The sequence below is a fragment of the Penicillium vulpinum genome, assembly GCF_028829585.1.
Source record: "Penicillium vulpinum strain IBT 29486 chromosome Unknown utg000004l_segment0_segment0, whole genome shotgun sequence".
Lineage (NCBI taxonomy): Eukaryota > Fungi > Ascomycota > Eurotiomycetes > Eurotiales > Aspergillaceae > Penicillium > Penicillium vulpinum.
This window is the reverse complement of record NW_026643244.1, coordinates 3797115-3815699: the sequence shown is the minus strand read 5'-3', so window position 1 is coordinate 3815699 and position 18585 is coordinate 3797115. Positions and strand designations below refer to the sequence as shown.

The 18585-nt window shown below is 45.5% G+C and overlaps 8 protein-coding genes across 8 annotated transcripts; 4 read left to right on the top strand and 4 right to left on the bottom strand.

Annotated features, from left to right (window-relative positions):
- Window positions 1–405: 405 nt before the first annotated feature.
- On the top strand, window positions 406–1562 carry N7479_009940 (epoxide hydrolase N-terminal domain-containing protein; the record flags this gene model as incomplete). The annotated part of the gene is made up of 4 exons (XM_057257633.1): window positions 406–599; window positions 673–821; window positions 1043–1185; window positions 1338–1562. 4 exons carry the CDS (start codon window positions 406–408, stop codon window positions 1560–1562), a joined length of 711 nt encoding a protein of 236 aa, XP_057105091.1.
- Window positions 1563–2877: 1315 nt separating this feature from the next.
- N7479_009939 (uncharacterized protein) lies at window positions 2878–4799 on the bottom strand (the record flags this gene model as incomplete). The annotated part of the gene is made up of 7 exons (XM_057257632.1): window positions 2878–3108; window positions 3168–3357; window positions 3416–3578; window positions 3650–3751; window positions 3803–4276; window positions 4349–4538; window positions 4584–4799. 7 exons carry the CDS (start codon window positions 4797–4799, stop codon window positions 2878–2880), a joined length of 1566 nt encoding a protein of 521 aa, XP_057105090.1.
- Window positions 4800–6089: 1290 nt separating this feature from the next.
- Window positions 6090–7303, top strand: N7479_009938 (uncharacterized protein; the record flags this gene model as incomplete). The annotated part of the gene is made up of 3 exons (XM_057257631.1): window positions 6090–6822; window positions 6872–7144; window positions 7224–7303. The coding sequence occupies 3 exons, from the start codon at window positions 6090–6092 to the stop codon at window positions 7301–7303; spliced, it is 1086 nt and encodes a 361-aa protein (XP_057105089.1).
- Window positions 7304–8332: 1029 nt separating this feature from the next.
- On the bottom strand, window positions 8333–9589 carry N7479_009937 (2,3-butanediol dehydrogenase; the record flags this gene model as incomplete). Its single annotated transcript, XM_057257630.1, has 4 exons — window positions 8333–8475; window positions 8529–8634; window positions 8687–9381; window positions 9448–9589. 4 exons carry the CDS (start codon window positions 9587–9589, stop codon window positions 8333–8335), a joined length of 1086 nt encoding a protein of 361 aa, XP_057105088.1.
- Window positions 9590–10008: 419 nt separating this feature from the next.
- N7479_009936 (uncharacterized protein) lies at window positions 10009–11071 on the top strand (the record flags this gene model as incomplete). Its single annotated transcript, XM_057257629.1, has 3 exons — window positions 10009–10035; window positions 10083–10460; window positions 10517–11071. 3 exons carry the CDS (start codon window positions 10009–10011, stop codon window positions 11069–11071), a joined length of 960 nt encoding a protein of 319 aa, XP_057105087.1.
- An 818-nt stretch (window positions 11072–11889) lies between these two features.
- Window positions 11890–13051, bottom strand: N7479_009935 (SDR family NAD(P)-dependent oxidoreductase; the record flags this gene model as incomplete). The annotated part of the gene is made up of 6 exons (XM_057257628.1): window positions 11890–11920; window positions 11985–12229; window positions 12283–12409; window positions 12473–12622; window positions 12693–12787; window positions 12866–13051. The coding sequence occupies 6 exons, from the start codon at window positions 13049–13051 to the stop codon at window positions 11890–11892; spliced, it is 834 nt and encodes a 277-aa protein (XP_057105086.1).
- A 1068-nt stretch (window positions 13052–14119) lies between these two features.
- N7479_009934 (flavin-containing monooxygenase) lies at window positions 14120–16444 on the bottom strand (the record flags this gene model as incomplete). Its single annotated transcript, XM_057257627.1, has 11 exons — window positions 14120–14296; window positions 14348–14373; window positions 14432–14457; window positions 14517–14671; window positions 14729–14760; window positions 14817–14935; window positions 14985–15114; window positions 15171–15221; window positions 15278–16050; window positions 16169–16228; window positions 16293–16444. 11 exons carry the CDS (start codon window positions 16442–16444, stop codon window positions 14120–14122), a joined length of 1701 nt encoding a protein of 566 aa, XP_057105085.1.
- Window positions 16445–17119: 675 nt separating this feature from the next.
- Window positions 17120–18583, top strand: N7479_009933 (aldehyde dehydrogenase; the record flags this gene model as incomplete). Its single annotated transcript, XM_057257626.1, has 1 exon — window positions 17120–18583. One exon carries the CDS (start codon window positions 17120–17122, stop codon window positions 18581–18583), a length of 1464 nt encoding a protein of 487 aa, XP_057105084.1.
- Between the last annotated feature and the right edge of the window lie 2 nt (window positions 18584–18585).

The following is an 18585-nucleotide window of genomic DNA, read 5'->3' as shown; positions in this document are numbered from 1 at the left end:
AACCAGTCCAAATTGGGGATTGGAATTTGCACCTGGCGTACTCATCTGTTCAAATCTCCATCTTTCCGCATATCCGGAAATTCCCCACTTCACTACGCGCCTCAATTCAGGGCCTCGTTCCGATTACTAATCGGCAAGCAGGTCAGGACAGGCAGCAGTGAATTTGCACGAGCCGACGAGTGTACGGATTACCGATTACGCAGTACGGAGTGATGAACGCCATTGCAAAAATCCCCCCTTTTCGTATTGACCAATCCTCATATGGGGAACTTGCGTCGCATATAAAATGGGCACCGTCCCAAACCCCCCAGAAGACATGCACGGAACCAAACCACGGCTTTTCTTGTCATTTTAGATTGAGCAACCAGCAAGTATACAAATCAGTTTTCCACCAAAACAGGCGATATGGAGGTCGCGGAGAAGCCTGGTTCTCTGTCTCCCTTCAAAATTCAAATCTCTCCCGACAAATGGAATCGCTTAGTTGATCTGGTCCGACTCTCACCACTTCCTCCTCCGACATTCGAAGGAAAGGACCCCAAATTCGGCATTCAAAATGAATACATGGAGAATGCCAAAAGAGAGTGGCAGACCTTTGATTGGTATATTTATTCCCCAAGCAGCCGCTTTCAACTTCCATGGGGATTTATTCGCCTGACAGTCCCTGGTATCTAGGAAAGCGCACGAGGAAAAGCTTAACGAATTGCCACAATTCATTGCAGAGGTGGAAGACAAACATGGAGAACTCTTCCAAATCCACTTTGTAGGATATTTCACCAAGAATCCGAAAGCAAAGTCTATTATCCTTTTGCATGGTTGGCCAGGTATGTTCAGCGTTGAATCTTGTCCCATGAAGAGTAGCTGATCGATGGTGTGCTTAACATACTAGGTTCCTTTATGGAGTACTTGCCTACAGTCGAAGCGATACAATCTCGCTTTTCCAACGAAGTTAACGTCATAGTTCCTAGCCTACCGGGTAAGGCACGCGTTCGTCTACTTCCCATTATGTACATATTCCTAACGTTCTATTCTCCCCCCGTATTAGGCTATATGTTTTCGTCTGGGCCTCCGCTTGACAAAGACTTCAAGATAGAGGATGTGGCATTCTTGATGAACGGCTTGATGACCCAACTGGGTTATAGTTCCCAGAACGGAGGCTATCTCGCTCAGGGTGGTGATATTGGAAGTGTAGTTGCTAGGGCTCTGGCACTTAACTTCCAAGATTGTTTAGGTATAAGCTCCAAAGCTTCTTATATTACTTGTGCTCTCGGCTGATCTTCTTCTCAACAGGCATACACCGTAAGTTGTTGAATTTTGATTACAACGCATACAAATAACAGGAATCTTACTCGTTAATCCAAGTGACAATGGACTTTGCTCCATTTTCTCGTTCTAGCGACAGTCAACTTACGCCAGCCGAAGAGAAAGGGCTCGCTCGTGGAGAATGGTTTCGTGCCAACGGAGCAGCATACGCATTCGAACATGGTACACGGCCGAGTACTATAAGTCATGTTTTAGCGAGCAGCCCGCTGGCACTGCTGGCATGGTTTGACTCCCACTCCTGAAAATCGAGGACCATTTTATCTGTATTAATACGTATTTGCTAGGATGGGTGAGAAATTCCGGGACTGGGCGGATATAGAAATTCCGCTTGATGTCGTGTTGTGCAATGTTTCCCTTTGGTGGCTCACAGAAACTTTCCCCCTAAGCATTTATGCCTACCGCGAGGTGACTTCCTCTTTTCAATGCAAAAATCCGATCTGTTGTTAACCTCAGCTATTCCGCTTTAGGTACCATCTCCAGACTTTCAGATCCTCAAACAGCGCGTTCCAAAGCCCATTGGGTTTTCATGGTTCCCCCTTGACATTAACCCCTTGCCCAGGGTGGCCATTGAAATGATCGGTCCACTGATCTTTTTCCGGCGGCATGAGAGAGTAAGTCTTTAAATCTATCCTTCAAGCCCACAACCAAACACAGCATGCGCTAATAAAGAAACAGGGTGGACATTTCCCTGCTTTGGAAGTGCCGGAAGAATTCGCTCAGGACCTAGTTGCCTTTTGTCGGCTTTTTAGTCTCTCAAAATCTCAATGATATAATCGGCTCAGTGTCTTTTTAATTTGGGATTTGCTTCAAAATCTAGGATTTATTATATATTTATGTGTTTTGATCCTCCTTTCGCAATATAGAAATGCCCATCCGAAATTTTGAGTTACACGATTGTCATCGCAGCATTATGCTCCATCTGACCGACTAGCAGTTTGGCTTCCATTTGTTCAACTCATAAATCATATGTCTGGATTAATGGGTTGTAAATTAAACCATGCTCGTGACAGACACGATGTAACTGTGGGTTCAAATTACACGAAACCGAGGTATCCCCAATTGTAACTGACAAGGCATATTTCTTAGGAATGTTCAGGGACCATACTAAATTGAGCGCCATAGCTTCCAGCAAGGTGAATGATTACTTTGAATCATAGATACCTGCGTATCCACCTGCAGCTTCAATGCCTTGCGGTTCTCCTTTGGCCATATGCTTGATATGAGCATAGACAGAATAGCTCGATCCATTAAGCGAGGCGGTAGGTTTATATAGAGGGCTTACTACGTGCTTATATTTAGCCCTGTCACATCCATAATTAGGGGATGCTTACTTTATAATATAAAATAGGGTATGTGTATTCCTCGGGTGTCCCGCATTACGCTAGCTATAGTGGGACAGAGCGCTGTGCTTTCAAACATCTCCAATAAGGTTGATATTACCTCACTTGGTTTGTAACATTGATGACTAGTTAGCAGTGTATAACAGTATGTTCTGGCTCCTAACACAGTACGCGGGCTGATATATATTGAGTCCAGATTGAAAGATTCCTCATCATCTCATGCAACATGAGTGGTAGTGATAACATCGCCATCTTCGTCGGTTTTTCTATAGGTTACTGTGGGTTCAATACCATCAGTATCACCATTCCGGTTAGGGGAGGATCTGAAATTCGCGATTTCATCCACGTCCCCAAATAATGCTGACATTTCTTCCAGAGGAATTCCTCTAGTCTCTGGGACATATACCATGAGATATATGGCGCCAATGAGGGTCACTATGACAAAGACCTGCGTATTTTAGTTGTTAGCAATGAAAATCAACGCTGAATGCTCCAATATCAACCTACCAAGTAATATTTCCATCCAATATCTCTATATGCGATAGCGCCGCACTGCAGATAAACGAAATCTGAAAGGGCAATTGTCACCGCGGCCAAGCCCATACCCTTAGCACGTAGATGGTTTGGAAACAGTTCTCCAAAAAAGACCATTCCCGCGACGTCAATCCCGAGGGAGTAGAAAATCATGAAAAGGTAACTATACAGTTTGTGAGTGAATCAGTCATCAGTAAGAAGGTTAGGATTAATAGACGCACAGAATAGCAACCGCTGCTCGAATGGCAACAAGGTTAGGGGCCTCTGGTACTGGAGACGCATAGACTGCGACAAGGGCAGCTTCAATGATCAGGCAGGCACAACATCCAAGAACTCCTAGTAAGATAAGAGGTTTACGGCCCCAAGAATCCGTGACAAAAACACCTAAAAGCAGACTTAGTTTCTTCAAACAAGGAATTCTCATTAGGCTGAGATTATGGGACATTAAAACTCACCAAGAATGTTTGCGGGGATGGCCATGGTAATCCACCCGGTCTGGAGAATGAGCTGATATTCAGAATCATACCCCAATGCTTTGTAAAGAGTCGGCCCGTAATCTAAAGTCATCAGTACCTCTAGTAGAAGGGTGCATAATTGGAATCACCAACTGTTAATAACAGTAACTCCTGTACTGTGTCCAATAAATGCAAATGCAATTGCCACAATTGCCCGCTTCCGGTAGGATGGCCGTAAGAACATTTCACGCCAGGTGGGATTCAACGTGCGATCGACCTCTGCTTGGAGATACATCTGCTCAAATTGAGCCTCTGCATATTCTGTAGCACCAGTGTCCGCCTCTTTGTGCAGCTTGAGCGTAATCTTTCTGGCATCTTCGGTTCTTCCCTTCATTAGGAGCCAACGGGGTGACTCGGGCACCACAGCCATGATTAGAAGTATCCCGACGGGGAATACCAAAGCAATCCCCAGGGGGCAGCGCCACTGGGCGGCAGGGTCGGAAACATAGAAAAATGCAAGCCCCATATACGACGCGAGGGCGTAGCCAACAGCAATGTTCACTCCGTTCATCCCAACAAATAGCCCCCGAAGATTTGGAGGTGAGAGCTCCGATGTGTATACGGGGGCTGCCGAACGAGGAAGGTCTTATTCAGTATTTTCACTGGTATAGGGCATGGAAGGTAGGGACTAAAGCTCACTGACGGCAAGGAATCCCCAGGAGCCTCCACCGGATATGAACCTTGACACGATAAACATTGCCACCCCGTTAGAAGCTGTTGTGATACTACCACCAACAATGCTCAATATTGCGCAGAATATCATTCCAGCTTTGCGACCATATCTATCCATAACCCAACTCACGAGGAGGATTCCAAAAAATGCACCTGCCTATGGTAAGTTAGCTTCGAACTGCACATCAGCAAATGAACTGACCTGAAACACGCCTGTCATTGCGCCTTGGAGATTTACCGAGATATCTGTCATTGTTCCATCTTCTTCGATGAACTCCATGTACCTTAGAAAAGATGGCTGCCCCATTGTTGAACCAATGATAGCGGAGGGATATGCAAAAGCCCATTGCCCTAGCGATATAGCAAAGGTGATGACGAAATTCTGCCAGTTCCACTTGTGCTCGCCTTCAACGGTCATTTTGAGAAATTCAATAAGATGTCAATACTGTGCAAGCAAGCAATTGAAGATAGAGATTTGCAAAATATAATGAGATTCCCATTTATATATATACTGCTCTCCTTTGGATAGCGATAGCCCATATACTCCTTCGAATAGGACAAGGAAAATTCCCACCTCCATATCCACTTCCCCATGGGGTTTGATAGCAGTGAGGCGCACTAACTGAACTTGCGCTTAATAGCTGCGATTTAAATTGTAATTGACGTCCACAGGTATGCGCTCTTTGCTGAGCTAAGAAAGATTCACCAGTCGGGATATTCCACACAACCGGGCATTCCCCACAACCCACAAGGACCAAAGGACCAACAAACTTTGCAAGGCGCTATGTTAGGCCTATTTCTCGCCACACGAAGGTTGCCAAGGTGCTAGCTTTCCTCAATAGGAAGCTCGCAGGTATGAAGGAATAGGAAGTTCTAGGGAAGCCCCTAATTCCCCGCAAAGCGCGTAAGCGAGAAGCGGGGCCCCGCGCTCCGGGGGAGGTCATGTGCAGCGCGGATGGCAAGAACAACCAAGACAGTTCTAATGGAAGTGAAATCCTTCTCAAGCAATTTTCACAGTAATCTACAATAGACAACTTTCATTTAGTATGACATCCCCTCGTGACTCACCAAGGTGTTCAATATGTCAACGTACATATAGCCGGCTCGAACACCTTGAGCGCCATCTTGCATCCCGCGAGTGAACCCGCACTTGTGACAGCAACGATCAATTGGAAACGGGCTAACGTCTTTTTTCCATATTCGATCTTTAGATAAAACAAACCGCCCATTCCGCTATACTTTATGCCAGTCCACGTTCAAGCGTGGGTGAGTCGCTTTATCCCCGTAATTATGAGACAAGTGGTCCGACTGACGCACGTTACTTAGAGATGTGCTCAAGCGACACGCGCGTATATGTGAGAGAATGCGAAAAGTCCCTGAACTATCTAGCAGCGCTGGAGATTTATTTGAACAACCAAAGAAGAGGGCGTGCGACCAATGTATACAGCTCAAAAGTGCGTGTGATCTGAACGGACCTTGCTCGTTGTGCTTTCAGAGGGGAGACGCATGCACATACTCCCCTTCACACCAACCTAAGAGACAAGTGCAATATAATCATGACAGCAGTGGTTCCCACATTGATCTATGCTTCGATACTACGTCTGTTAGAGCTACAACAGCAGTGCCTACCGGGCTGGGTGTTCCATTCCACCATAGTGAGCCAGACTCCCAAGGTGCCTCTCTGTGGAGGGTATTTGACACCCACAACATGGCCATGCCTGATTTGGATGAAGAGGGCCAGGGCTTGATGTCGGCTTTATCGCCGTCATTGCTGCGCAACGTGAATTTGAAATCCACTAGTTTAATATGCTCCTTTGACTGCGGATCCCCATTGCAAAGGGAAAGAGTCATTGAATGCGTACTCCAGATGAACGACAACCAATTTTTCGTTAACAAGGATGATGAATCCCAGCATTCGCCCAAGGAAACTGTTGCGGATCGTCCTCAATCGTCACTTATGTCAGGGATTGATCACATCTGGGGATACACTTTGCCAGAGGGCAATCAGAGTTGCGAGATAACGACGGAAAATTCTAAGACGCAGGAGATTATGCCGATATTCACGTCAGACTGGATGTTCGGCAGCCACTTGGACTACCACGCAAGATACCCTTTCCTGTTTAGCGGGCCATCAGGATCAATTCAAGCCGACGCCGGTGCTCAGAGAACCGTTCATTTCGAGCCGCTTTCGTTCAAAACGCGCGAGATTTTGAGCCTCATCAAAGATGCGGTCACATTTGCCCCGCGAAGCAGTATGATCGAAATTCGATGGTCGTCGGCAATAGAGGAAGAATGTAGAAACTTTTTCGCCCCTTCGAATATCCTCAAATTTTTAGAATTATTCTGGGCCTCGTGGTATCCGCACTGGCAAGTCATTCATAGGCCCACTTTTGATCTTTTCTCGACGAAGCCAACTTTACTCGCGGCCATGATACTTATTGGTACTGTAGAAGTGCAATACCTGCAAGGGCCTTAACTAACTCCCTCCAGGGGCATGTGTATCACCAGACACATCTCACAAAGAATCTGCCAAGATCTGGTTTGACTGCATCGAAGAAGGGGCGTTCAGTGACGACTCGCTGTACCGCCAGACCACCGGCGACCCACGCTCATCCCGCACCCCCATCTTAGACGGTCCCATTATGCAGGCTGTTCAAGGTCTCCAGACTGCTTATGCAATCTGTGTACTACAGAACTGGGAGGGTTCTGCGCAAAGTAAGCGACGGGTACCGAAGTTCCGCTATCCTGTGGTTACAGCAGTACGTAAGTTTTGAGTATGACTTCCTTTTCGGTATCTGAATGGCAAGTAGGTTATGAAAGACTTGATGAAACATTTCGCAAGCTACCCTGATCCTCTCCAAGCCAGTCGGCAAACATTTAATTGGCACGAACTTCATTGCCCATGAGGTGTTTAAAAGGTAGAATACCCTGGTGATCCTTTATGCAATTTGCACGAGAGAATAACATCATCCAGAACTGCGATATTTGTTTTCATGATGGATACGGCATTTGTGATTATGCACAGGCTATCACCAAACCTGAGAATACAAGACATGGAAATGAGTATGGCTTGCTCTGATACATGCTTTCAAGCTTGCACATCTTTGGAGTGCTATGATCGCAATCCTCCTTGGGTGAACCTTGGTATATCTCTAGCCAAAGCAATGGATCGTATTTGCTGTGACAATATGGAACCGGCTGACATTCAATCATTTGCTGAACTGGGGATATTGAACATGTTTCTCATGACGTCAGGTAAGTCATAAAAAAAACCCCAAGAGCCGTTAATCTGTGAATACTAAAACTTCGACCGACAGCGTTCCATTCTCTAATTTACACTTTCAAGGGGTCTATACAGTGTGTTTGGAACGGTGATCTCATTCGCTTTGGCCTCAATAATTGGCGTAAGATTTGGCAGCTATGCGTGAGACAAGAGACCAAGTCATATCAGCAGTACAATCATACTTTCATGGATCTCCACCCCCGTGATATGTGGAAACGACGGGGATTTGTGCAAAATGCCGCCGAATTTTGTATCTTAGCTGAAATGGAACTAGAATGTGTCGACATTCGGTCAATTTCACCGGATGACTCTTTATAACAACTCACGAACTGGGAATGACTCATATAAAAAGCCTTTGCGGGCATCTTTCTTGAGGCTATTTTCTAAGGTCTACCACCAAATTGAAACAACTGCGGTGGTGTGGGTAGCGCATCTTTGGTCAAAAAGATCCGGCTGAACATTCTTCGTATTCTGTAATTTGAAGCAATCTTCTTCCGCGCATTCTGGGCACCCGGACCCTCAATTAAAAAACAAGGCATTGTAACCTCGCGTTTGAAATCGCTTTTATACAGCCAAAAGAATCAACAATCAGCATTTTAAATTCCGTTTCTAGCCATAGCACTAAATTGGAATTAGATATTTTGATCATTGTGAAACAATGATCTTAGCTAGTGCAAGAGATGAGACTTGGGGGTAACTAGTATTTTGATGTGCTGGTCCTTATTTCTGATGAGCTCCCAAAGGCCTTCGCTCGCGATGTCCTCCAGCGAAATCCGAGCTGTCACTATGTTTTCATACCCTACCAATTGGCCTATTATTGGATATCAGTATCATCGCATCTTCATTTGAGGACAGTAGTGGTACCTTCAGCTACCATTTTTACAACCTCGCGGAAGTCCTCTGCATTGTAGGCCATGGAAGGCAGGACTGTAATATGTTTCCACATAAAATCACCGAACGGTATTTCAAACTAGATGCCAGCTGGATTAATATGTGTTGGGTGTGCCAGAAGGAGTACATACTTGTTTTTCCCAGATAGCCACATTCACATACATTCCGTGGACTTTGATTGCCCGGAAAGCCTGGTTAAGAGCTTGAGGTACGCCGGCGCAATCAAAAACAACATCGACTCCTTGACCTTCAGTCGTCACCCGGCAAGTTCCCTCAACTTCGTCCGTCATTGGATTAATCACGGTATCAGCTATATCTTCTACCTGCTGCCTTCGTTTCATCGTGGGCTCTGATACTATGATTCTTCGAACTCCATATGCCTTCAGGCATAGGATCAGTGCTATACCAACAGGCCCTGAACCTAGGATCAAGACAGTAGAGTTATCCCACGGGAGATTACCTGCCATCTTTACAGCATGATTGGCCACAGCGAGGGGCTCCAGAATAGCGCCATACTCCAGGGGCATGTCTTTTGGTAGCGGATGAATCATGCTTGGTTCGACGGCCACAAACTCCGAAAACCCTCCTCCCCTACCAGAGACACCCATGAATCCGAGTTTGTGACATCCGTGGTCAGCATGGTTGTTGCAAGGACCACAAGTCCCACAGATTAATCGTGGATCTATAGCAACGGCTTGGCCCACTTTCAGATTAATGCCGGGTGGAACGGATTTGATTGTGCCGCAGAATTCATGACCCCAGATGATCGGCAGTGTTTCATTTGTGAGAGGGTGTGGAAAGCCGGGTTTTGGAATACCCACAGGTCCTTTTGGTACACACAATGAGGATCTGCGTCGAACGTTTACTTGTTTCATATAGGACGTTCACATACCAGTTATAAACTCATGTAGGTCGGAACCACATATTCCACACCATTCGATCTCCACTAGCGCCAGAGCAGGCCCAGGTTGAGGAATAGGCACCTGCTCAACCCTAACGTCTTCCTTGCCGTAATATTTGGCCGCACGCATCATATTGAAAAATTTGTTCTGAGAATAGTTTACTGACCTCGCATTTCTTCATACGATCTTACTGTAGTTCTAATATGCAATTTGCTGAATCATAAAATATTCTGATGTACAAAAAATCCCCATCTGTTCGGAAATTGAACTTATACCCCGCTGCCTCGGCGCAGAATGGGTGGGGGTGGAGCGCACTGGAAGGTGGTGTGGGAATTCTTCGGGCTTAATGTAATTACCGGGTCTCTATGCAGATGTGCATAAAAGATTTGAGCATTTTTTTCAAACTAGCTGTGTCTATTTAATAAACTCTTAAGGACAGAAAACAATCTTAGTTTGAAACTTCTCAGCCCGTCTTTGGAGTTCCCCCTCGATGAACATTTTTCCTCGCTTCTCAAACCCGTTTCCTAATTTATATCTACCTACCAATCACGATGGTCTACAGTCAGGCATGGCTGGATGTATGTAAATTCAGTGGTTATTCAATATATGGCTAACCTCTTCACAGGTGGAGAAAGCTCAAGGTGGCCGTTTCGCGGTGCATGGTACCCCAGAAGAAATCAAAGCGGCGCACATCAAAATGTCTGAAACTATGGCAAAGCTTGCTCCTCAACCGTCAGACACAGTGGTGGCCAGCGACGGTGAAGTTGAAGAAATCGAATATAGACTTTACACCCCTAAGGGGCACTCCATTGAGCGGCCATTGCCTGTTGGAATATACACCCATGGTGGTGGATGGATGACAGGGGATCTGGACTCAGAGGACTGGGTTTGCAGGGCAGTCTCAGAGAAAGCATCGTGCATTATCATAAGCGTGGACTACCGGCTTACACCGGAGTTTCAAATGCCGAGTCAACTTAATGATACACTCGGTGTATACACCTGGGTATAGTACTCCAAAATCCTCGGAAAACATTCCCAAGATTGCTAAGTTCCCACCAGGCTATCAAAAACGCCAGCAGCTTTGGTGGAGATTCCACCCGATTTTTCACAATCGGAGCATCGGCTAGCGGCGCAATCGCGCTTGAGGTCGCAAATCAGATGGCGGCGAACCCAAAGTTACGCGATACCATTCGAGGTGTTGCTGCCTTGGTCCCATCCACTCTACATCCTGACTATGTTCCAGCGGAGTACGAGTCCATTTACAAATCGTTCCAGGAGAACGCTACCAATGTTCCGCTCGTTGACAGGGAGTCAATGGAGACGTTCTATAAACATGCCGGTGTGGCTGCCCAAGACAGCAATGTTTTCACTGCTCTAGCGACTGAAAACCACAAGCATTTCCCACCAGTCTACTTTGTCTCGTGCGAGTACGATCCTCTTAGAGATGATTCATATGTTATGGAACAAGCATTGAAGAACGCTGGTGTGCCCACACGACATGATCACTACAAAGGACTACCACATTACTTCTGGGCGGTTCGAAGTCTTCCAGAAACCACGAACTTCGTCGATAGTCTGGTGTGCGGTGTTCTGTGGCTTTTTGGTCAAATGTAGGGTCTGCTACATGACGTATCTTTTGCATGTTCGCCTTCAATAGTCAACACATAGATCCTATTACCAGCCAAGTTCTTTGCGCTACTTACACTTGTGACTTTAATTTTTTGGAAATGGATTGGTAGCCAAAGCCTCTTTACGTATTTCATAAGCGAGCTGCGCAGTCCGATGTACATATTCAATGTGATAGGTTACAACTGTACATCGTAGCAATACTTCTCTAAGCGAGCCTTTTCTTATAATATTAATCTATGCTTTCAACATAAACTTTTGGCACTTCGAGGAGTGACTTGAGAAATTGAGAACTAGGATCTATATATTCAGGGGTTGGTTGGAGATGGAATTTTCGATACCATGATAATTCAAATTTTCAATCCATCTAAGATTCATATATGCTAACAGAATACTTATCAATGGCTATTGGCAAGTAAAAAAATAAGAAAAAAAGCTTGATTGTTCATTGTTGAGAGATAAGTGTAGCATACATATCGCATTTACTATGGCATTTTCGGCTGCGCAGATCCCATGTGAAATATGTGGGAAATCATACAGCCATTTTACCACTAGGCCATAACAAAAACCTCGGTTCCTGCTTAAGGCCTAGGGGGGCTATATCCCAGTCTGACAAAATACGTTATCCACGTACTTCGAACAGCCGGAGAAGTCCCAACTATTCAGAACGCTACATGCACAATTGTATTTAGTACTTCTCAGTATTCCGTACTAGGCATTTATAAGTTATGCGTCAGTCATCGATATAGATGTTGTAATTCTTCAAGGTCTAGGTATCTGACTCGATGCCAATACAATTGCTTGATTCAATTGTTACCACCGTTGATTGAAAAGCCACTAGAAATCATTAGTAACCCATTCAAGCTCTTGATTGAAATGAAGACTTTAATGATTGACTCACCCGTCAATGACCAGGTTATGCCCATTCACCAGACTCATTCTTGGTGTGGACAGTAGGACCACAACATCGCCAATTTCGTCCGGTGAGGCTTTACGGCCCTGACGTTCCTCTTGGGGCTTCCAAGGAGACTCAATTTTCCCAGATGCTACCGCTGCTGCTAGGTCATTACCCAGTAGTTGCGTCATAATAAAGCCCGGAGAGACGGCGTTCACCCGAATGCCATGCTCACGAGCTTCTAAGGCGGCCTATGATCACATTATTAGCATTGGACAACCACTAACCGGGCTGGAGAACCTACAGCTTTTGTCATACCAACAACTGCATGTTTTGATGCCGTATATGACCTTGCGCCGGCTACGGAAAGCATTGAGTTGATCGAGGCACAGTTGACAATTGACCCCCTCTGAGACACTCGCCCGTTTTCTCTATAATTCAAAGTCATTTCCTATTCCATTGTTGAATCTTTTTCATCCAGAAAAGGCACTCACCCTTTAATTGGGTCTTGTTTCATCATTTGCTTCAGCTGATGTTTCATACATAAGAATGTACCCCCGGCATTTATCTGTTGAGGCCGGTTCCAAGCATCATAATCCGTCTCCCAAGTCTTTCCAAATGGACCAGCTATACCGGCAAAATTTCTGTAAAGGGAAAACTCGTGTGTTAGACTTTGGGTAGGAAGACGGGGCAAGTCAATGCGCAGGTCCTTACGCAGCGTAATCAATACGGCCGAATGCAGCCACGGCGGTTCGAACAGCCCTTTCGACTTCTTCTTCCTTCGTGACATCTGCCCTGATGGTGATACACTATTGATGGCAATTTTAATGTTAATGATCAGCTAGGTTCTATTGGATAGGAAGTAATAGGACATTAGCAGGCCGTACCTTGCAGTTGTACTTCTCCACAGCCGTCCTCCCCTCAAGAAACGTCTGCTCATCCTGTATATCTACAAGGGCTATACCAGTTGCCCCGTCTTTAGCAAAGGAAACTGCCACAGCATTTCCAAGGCCACGCGCTCCTCCAGTAATAAATGCAATACCACCAGCAAGAGGTTGTGATCTGACAGTCATCGTAAAATTGATTCCACCTGGAATCAGGATATTGCTGTTAGGTATATGAATGGAGATAGAATGGAAGAAGTAGTTGATAAAAGTATAATATTGTGGTCTTATACTGTATATAATGAATCTTTTCGTTTCGATCAAAGCTACCTCACCAAGTCCTCGGTTGTAAAAGTCTCACCCCCACTGTTCCTTGAGGACCCACTTCCTGCTCCTCTAGCAGCCTCGGAAGTAAAGCTGATGCTTTGGACAAAATCCATCGGATTAACCCTGCTCAACGTTAGCTACAGTAGAATATGGAGTATTCCACGTACGTGATTTCCCGGTGACGAGTGTGAGGATGCTCAAATAGCAGCCTTACAGAAATAATCCGTAAATTTGCTGAAGCCGTGTGCGTTTTGTTTCTGTTGTAGAATTATATCAACGGACACAGTGTAGCTAAATGACCAAAATAAAGATTGATAAATTCACTATACCCTCATACACCGAGGAAGACGAAACTTTTAATGATCGTAGCGCTCGGCTAGAATTGCACAAGACTTACTTGAGAAGTAGAAAATAGCACGATTGCTGACCATGATGTTATCTTATGCATCATTTCTCCAAGCTTAGTAGTTGGCTTGGAGAGCAGAGCACCTTTATCTTTCCGTCTCTCCTCATAGTAGCAATACGCACGGTACCCTACTATTGCTATCATTTCATCGTCAAACGTAAAGGGAAAAGAAGATTCCTTGCTTATTGCATTTCAAATAGACAGGAGACCAGCAAGATTTTTAGTTATGGCAGAGCTTACAGGCAAAGGATATGCAAGAGCCCTTTCGAATCTTGTCTCGTACTATGCTATGTGTGGCTTCGCAGAGAGTTTTGAGACTGGAAGAAGTAGCACATTATGTTAGAAAGAGAAATTTGCGGAAACTGTATTTGAAACCCAAGGGAACGAGTGATAGGCGGGAAATACAAAGAAAACGCAATATAGAGCCATATTGTGCCCACAAGAACGGAAATACCTGAACAAGGGCAAAGATATCTGCGAAACATAAGGAATATGCCTTCTATACATGCCCAACCGTCTGATGGTTAAATCTCCCACGGAACATCTCCGATTCTCATGTATGGTGCCAGACGGGAGGTATCCTTGAGGACCTCAGCTTCGACACGACCATTACCGAGGAATGCCCACATATTGTCTGACTTATACCGAATGTCGTAGTGCTCCCACCGCACCTCTTTCATCGTCTTCATGTAGTGAAGGGACTAAACAGTGTTAATTGGAACCCCGTATTAGATAGAGCTTAGGGTACATACCGATCCGCCCCAAATCCATACTTTCCCTATAACCTTGAGTTAGATCGCCGCAGATTAAGGGATAAATGGGGCCGTGATGCTTACCATCGATTATATTATTTTTATACCAGCTAGTGCGTTTTATAATCAATGAATGTCTTTGAAAAGCCAAAAGTACGGCCAAACTCACCTGCTGCAGTTATCGCTCCACACTGAGCCTTTATGCCACTCATCGATGTATTCGTAAAGATCATCAATTGGCTTCGGCTTCACTTCTAGTGCCCTGATGTTTTCTTGCTGCATCCGCTTAATGCATTTGATAATGTAATCGACTTGAACGTCATGCTGTTGTGAAATCAGTATTGCAGAATTGACATTAGACAAGGCTTAGCAGGCTCTTACCGAAGGAAGGGCAGATCCAGCGCCCCAATTTCCTGTGAAGCGACTGAATCAGTATCTGTTTCATATTTGGAGATATCTTCAGTCATACCTCGGGGGCCATTAACGATGAAATAGTTGGGGAATTTAGGCACAGTTACGGCAAGGTAAACCTTGGGCTCAGGATTGAACTCATCCGCCATAATGGCACTGTTGACACCGCTAACCTTGCTGGAATAATTGTTAGCATGATGGGTGTACCAATATTTAGGCCACATACAAATTCGGGGCGAAGGCTAGATCGAAGCCAGTTGCACAGACGATCATATCGACTTTGTAGTGCTTCCCGTCTCCATCGATCAATCCGTCCGGAACAATCCGCTGGATGGTGTTTTGAGCAATTGTTACATCTGTAATAAGTTAGTTCTGGAAAATAACAATTATTGTTTAGTTTTTCATATCATACTCGGTTGCACGAGGGCTTCCAGGTACCCGGGGCCTGGAGTAATTCGCCGACCTGGGAGGGAGAAAATTAGTCAACTGGTGAAATGTGTCGATCAAGTCCATTCTTACATCCAGGTGCCCATTCAGGGATCATTTGAACTTTTAAGTCTTCATGCCCAGGACCAAGTCTTTTTTCAATTTCCTCCTTCATCATCTTTCTTCCGAAATGGGACATTTCGGAATCACGGATGAAGACATCGAAGAAAAGATTTGCTTTGGAGTCCAAACTCTGTCGGTACTGTAAGAGGAACTCTGGATCGTCTCGGAAGCGTTTCTTCTCCTCCTCGGTATAATGATATTGTCCAGTAGGCGCAGACTTCGCGTCGTCTGGTTGATTCCCCTTCTCGTCGTGCCCGATCTTGACTTCTCCCAATGGAGGGGCAATCCACGTGGAAGATCTCATGAAGCAGGTGAGATGCTTGGCAGTTGGTTGTAGTTCTGGGATAATCTGAATCCCCGAGGACCCATTGCCAATGACGGCGATGGTTTTATCTTTCCAATCAACCGAGTTATCCCAGTTAGCAGTATGCATCATCTTGCCACTGAAATCGTGAAGACCCGGGATGCTCGGCCATTTCCAGTTATTGAGAAAGCCAGTACCATTGATGAATACATGGCACCAATCGTGGATTATTTCGCCATCCCTATCAATGATAATTTCATAGATCCCCTTTTCCTCCACCCATGTAGCACTCAGGATGCGAGAGTTTGTTTTGATATAGGGGTGAAGATTGTACTTTTCAGCAAAACTTTCAAAGTAGCGCCGGATTTCTGGACCAGTAGCGTAAAAGCTGGACCAGTCTGGGTTAGGCTCGAAGGGATAGGTGTATGCATGAGCAGGGCTGTTAATTCACAATTAGCATATCGTAGCGGAGAAAGAAAGGGCAGCAAAAAGCAAATTAAGTAAAAAAACAAAGAGCAACTGAAGGGCTTGCGAGTTACGTTTATACCGTCACTTACACATCACAGGCACATCCTGGGTACCTATTTTCGAACCAAGTGCCAGTAATGCTTGGGTTTCTGATTTTGTGTCAGTGAGCCTTGCACAGTAGATTTGTATTGTGATACAAGTGGGGATTCTCACTTGTCAAAACAAATCAAGTCATAGTTTGTCAAATTCTTTTGCAATTTATACGCGATCAATAGACCAGCAGCTCCAGCACCAGCGCAGATTATACGCAACTTGGCTGGCTGTGAATGCCATTGCGGAAGAAGTTGGAATACTGGCTCCGGCATAGTGGATGTCAACGTGTAGCGGACGAGATGACAGATTGAAACACCAAAGTTGGATATTTACCTAAGAAAAAAAATCCGATCAAGATGCTTGCTCTGACTCCTGTATTTTCTGGCTGTCTAAGGTATCTATATTTTTTTCTATTTTCTGTGCTCCACTCCATAACCCCAGGTGATTCTATTCACCCCCACATCAAGTTTCCACCCTGTTTAGACCCGTAGTATGAATCACGCATACATCGTTAGTATTGATAATTTCAAATCTCCGTAATTCCATATCCAACAGAGACGATCGGTAATTCAAAGATAGGAAGCGTCTGTGGGGGTGGGGGAGCCGCGGCCATACTGGAAGGACCCGAGGCTGGTGCGCTGGTCGCTCAGTAGTAACAACGTATCTTGGCGGGAAATTATCAGTGTTTGATAGCAACCAGTTGTACTGTCATAGATATCCAGCTATTTTTTGAATTCACAACGGTCTTGCAATTAGTATACCGCTTTAGTCTACTTCGCCTAGTGGTAGCCTCGGTATTCCAAAAAGAAAACCAGCGGCGGAGATAGTAATAAAATCGTTTAAATACTACCTACTGGGAAAACATACGACGTCCAGTTTATTGCTTATTTCACTTACAACACCAACCACACATAACTTGCACAATACTCAAACAACACATAAACATTATGGCGGGCAATACTCAGAACGCGGCTACAACAATATCGAGTTTCGATTCCACATCGACAATCCCACTTTTCCTCAACGGGGCGCAAATCACGACCCCACGCAGTTTCGACGTCGTGTCGCCTATTGATGGTCGAGTCTTGTACAAATGTTCTTCGGCATCTGAAGAAGATGCAGCCGCCGCAGTGGCTGGTGCACAAAATGCTTTCATCAGCTGGTCAAAGACAAAGCCTGCATACCGGCGCGATATATTTCTTCGTGCTGCACAGATTTTTGAAGAGAGAAAGAAGGAGCTTGCGTCGTACAGCCATGCTGAAACGGGTGCCCTTGAGATGATGGTCGCCCACGAATGTAACATCGCGATAGAAGCTTGTATGAGCATAGCTGGTCTTATACAGGCAGTTCAAGGCTCCATCCCATCATCACAGATGGATGGAACTACCGCTCTCATTCTTCGAGAGCCCTACGGGGTGGTGCTGGGTATTGCGCCATGGAATGCGCCATATACACTTGGGACGCGAGCTTGCATCAGCGCTCTGGCAATGGGAAACACAGTTATCTTGAAAGGACCGGAACTAGCACCAGCCACTTACTGGGCTATTGCAGATGTGCTGCACTCTGCCGGTCTCCCTGCAGGATGCCTAAACACTATTTACCATCGCTCCGAAGACGCGGCTTCTGTCACCACGGCCCTTATATCTCATCCCTTGGTGAAAAAGATCAATTTCACAGGGTCGACAAAGGTCGGGGCTATTATTGCATCCCTCGCTGGGAAGCATCTGAAGCCGGTGCTACTGGAACTAGGTGGTAAAGCTCCAGCAATTATTTGTGAGCATGCCGACATTGACAATGCGGCATCCCACTGCGTGATGGGCGCGTTTGTCCATGGCGGCCAAGTTTGCATGTCAACCGAGCGGATCATAGTGCATGCAAATGTCGCTGTCCAGTTCAAAGAGAAGCTAAAGGCTGCTATTGATAACCGATTTGCTGGCAAGGCCACATTAATCAATAACGCTTCAGTGCGCAAAAATGAACTTCTCGTCAAGGACGCCCTTGAGAAGGGTGCTACCACGGTGTACGGCGACGCCAATGCAATCGATAATAGCTGTACAACTCTTAGTCCGATTGTTCTCAGCGACATTCAAAAGGGAATGGACATCTACTACAATGAAAGCTTTGGACCCACGGTTTCTCTTTTCACAGTGGAGTCTGAGGAAGAGGCGCTGGAGCTTGCAAACGATACAGAGTATGGGCTCACGTCGGCCATTTTTACGGAAGATCTTCGACAGGCTATTCGCCTAGCTAGAGGTCTTGAGACGGGCGCAGTGCATATAAACTCCATGACTATTCATGATGAGGCTGGTCTTCCACATGGAGGAGCAAAGAAAAGCGGCTACGGAAGATTCAACACCTTGAATGGCTTGGAAGAGTGGGTGAGAACAAAGTCTGTGACTTGGAAGGATTGATG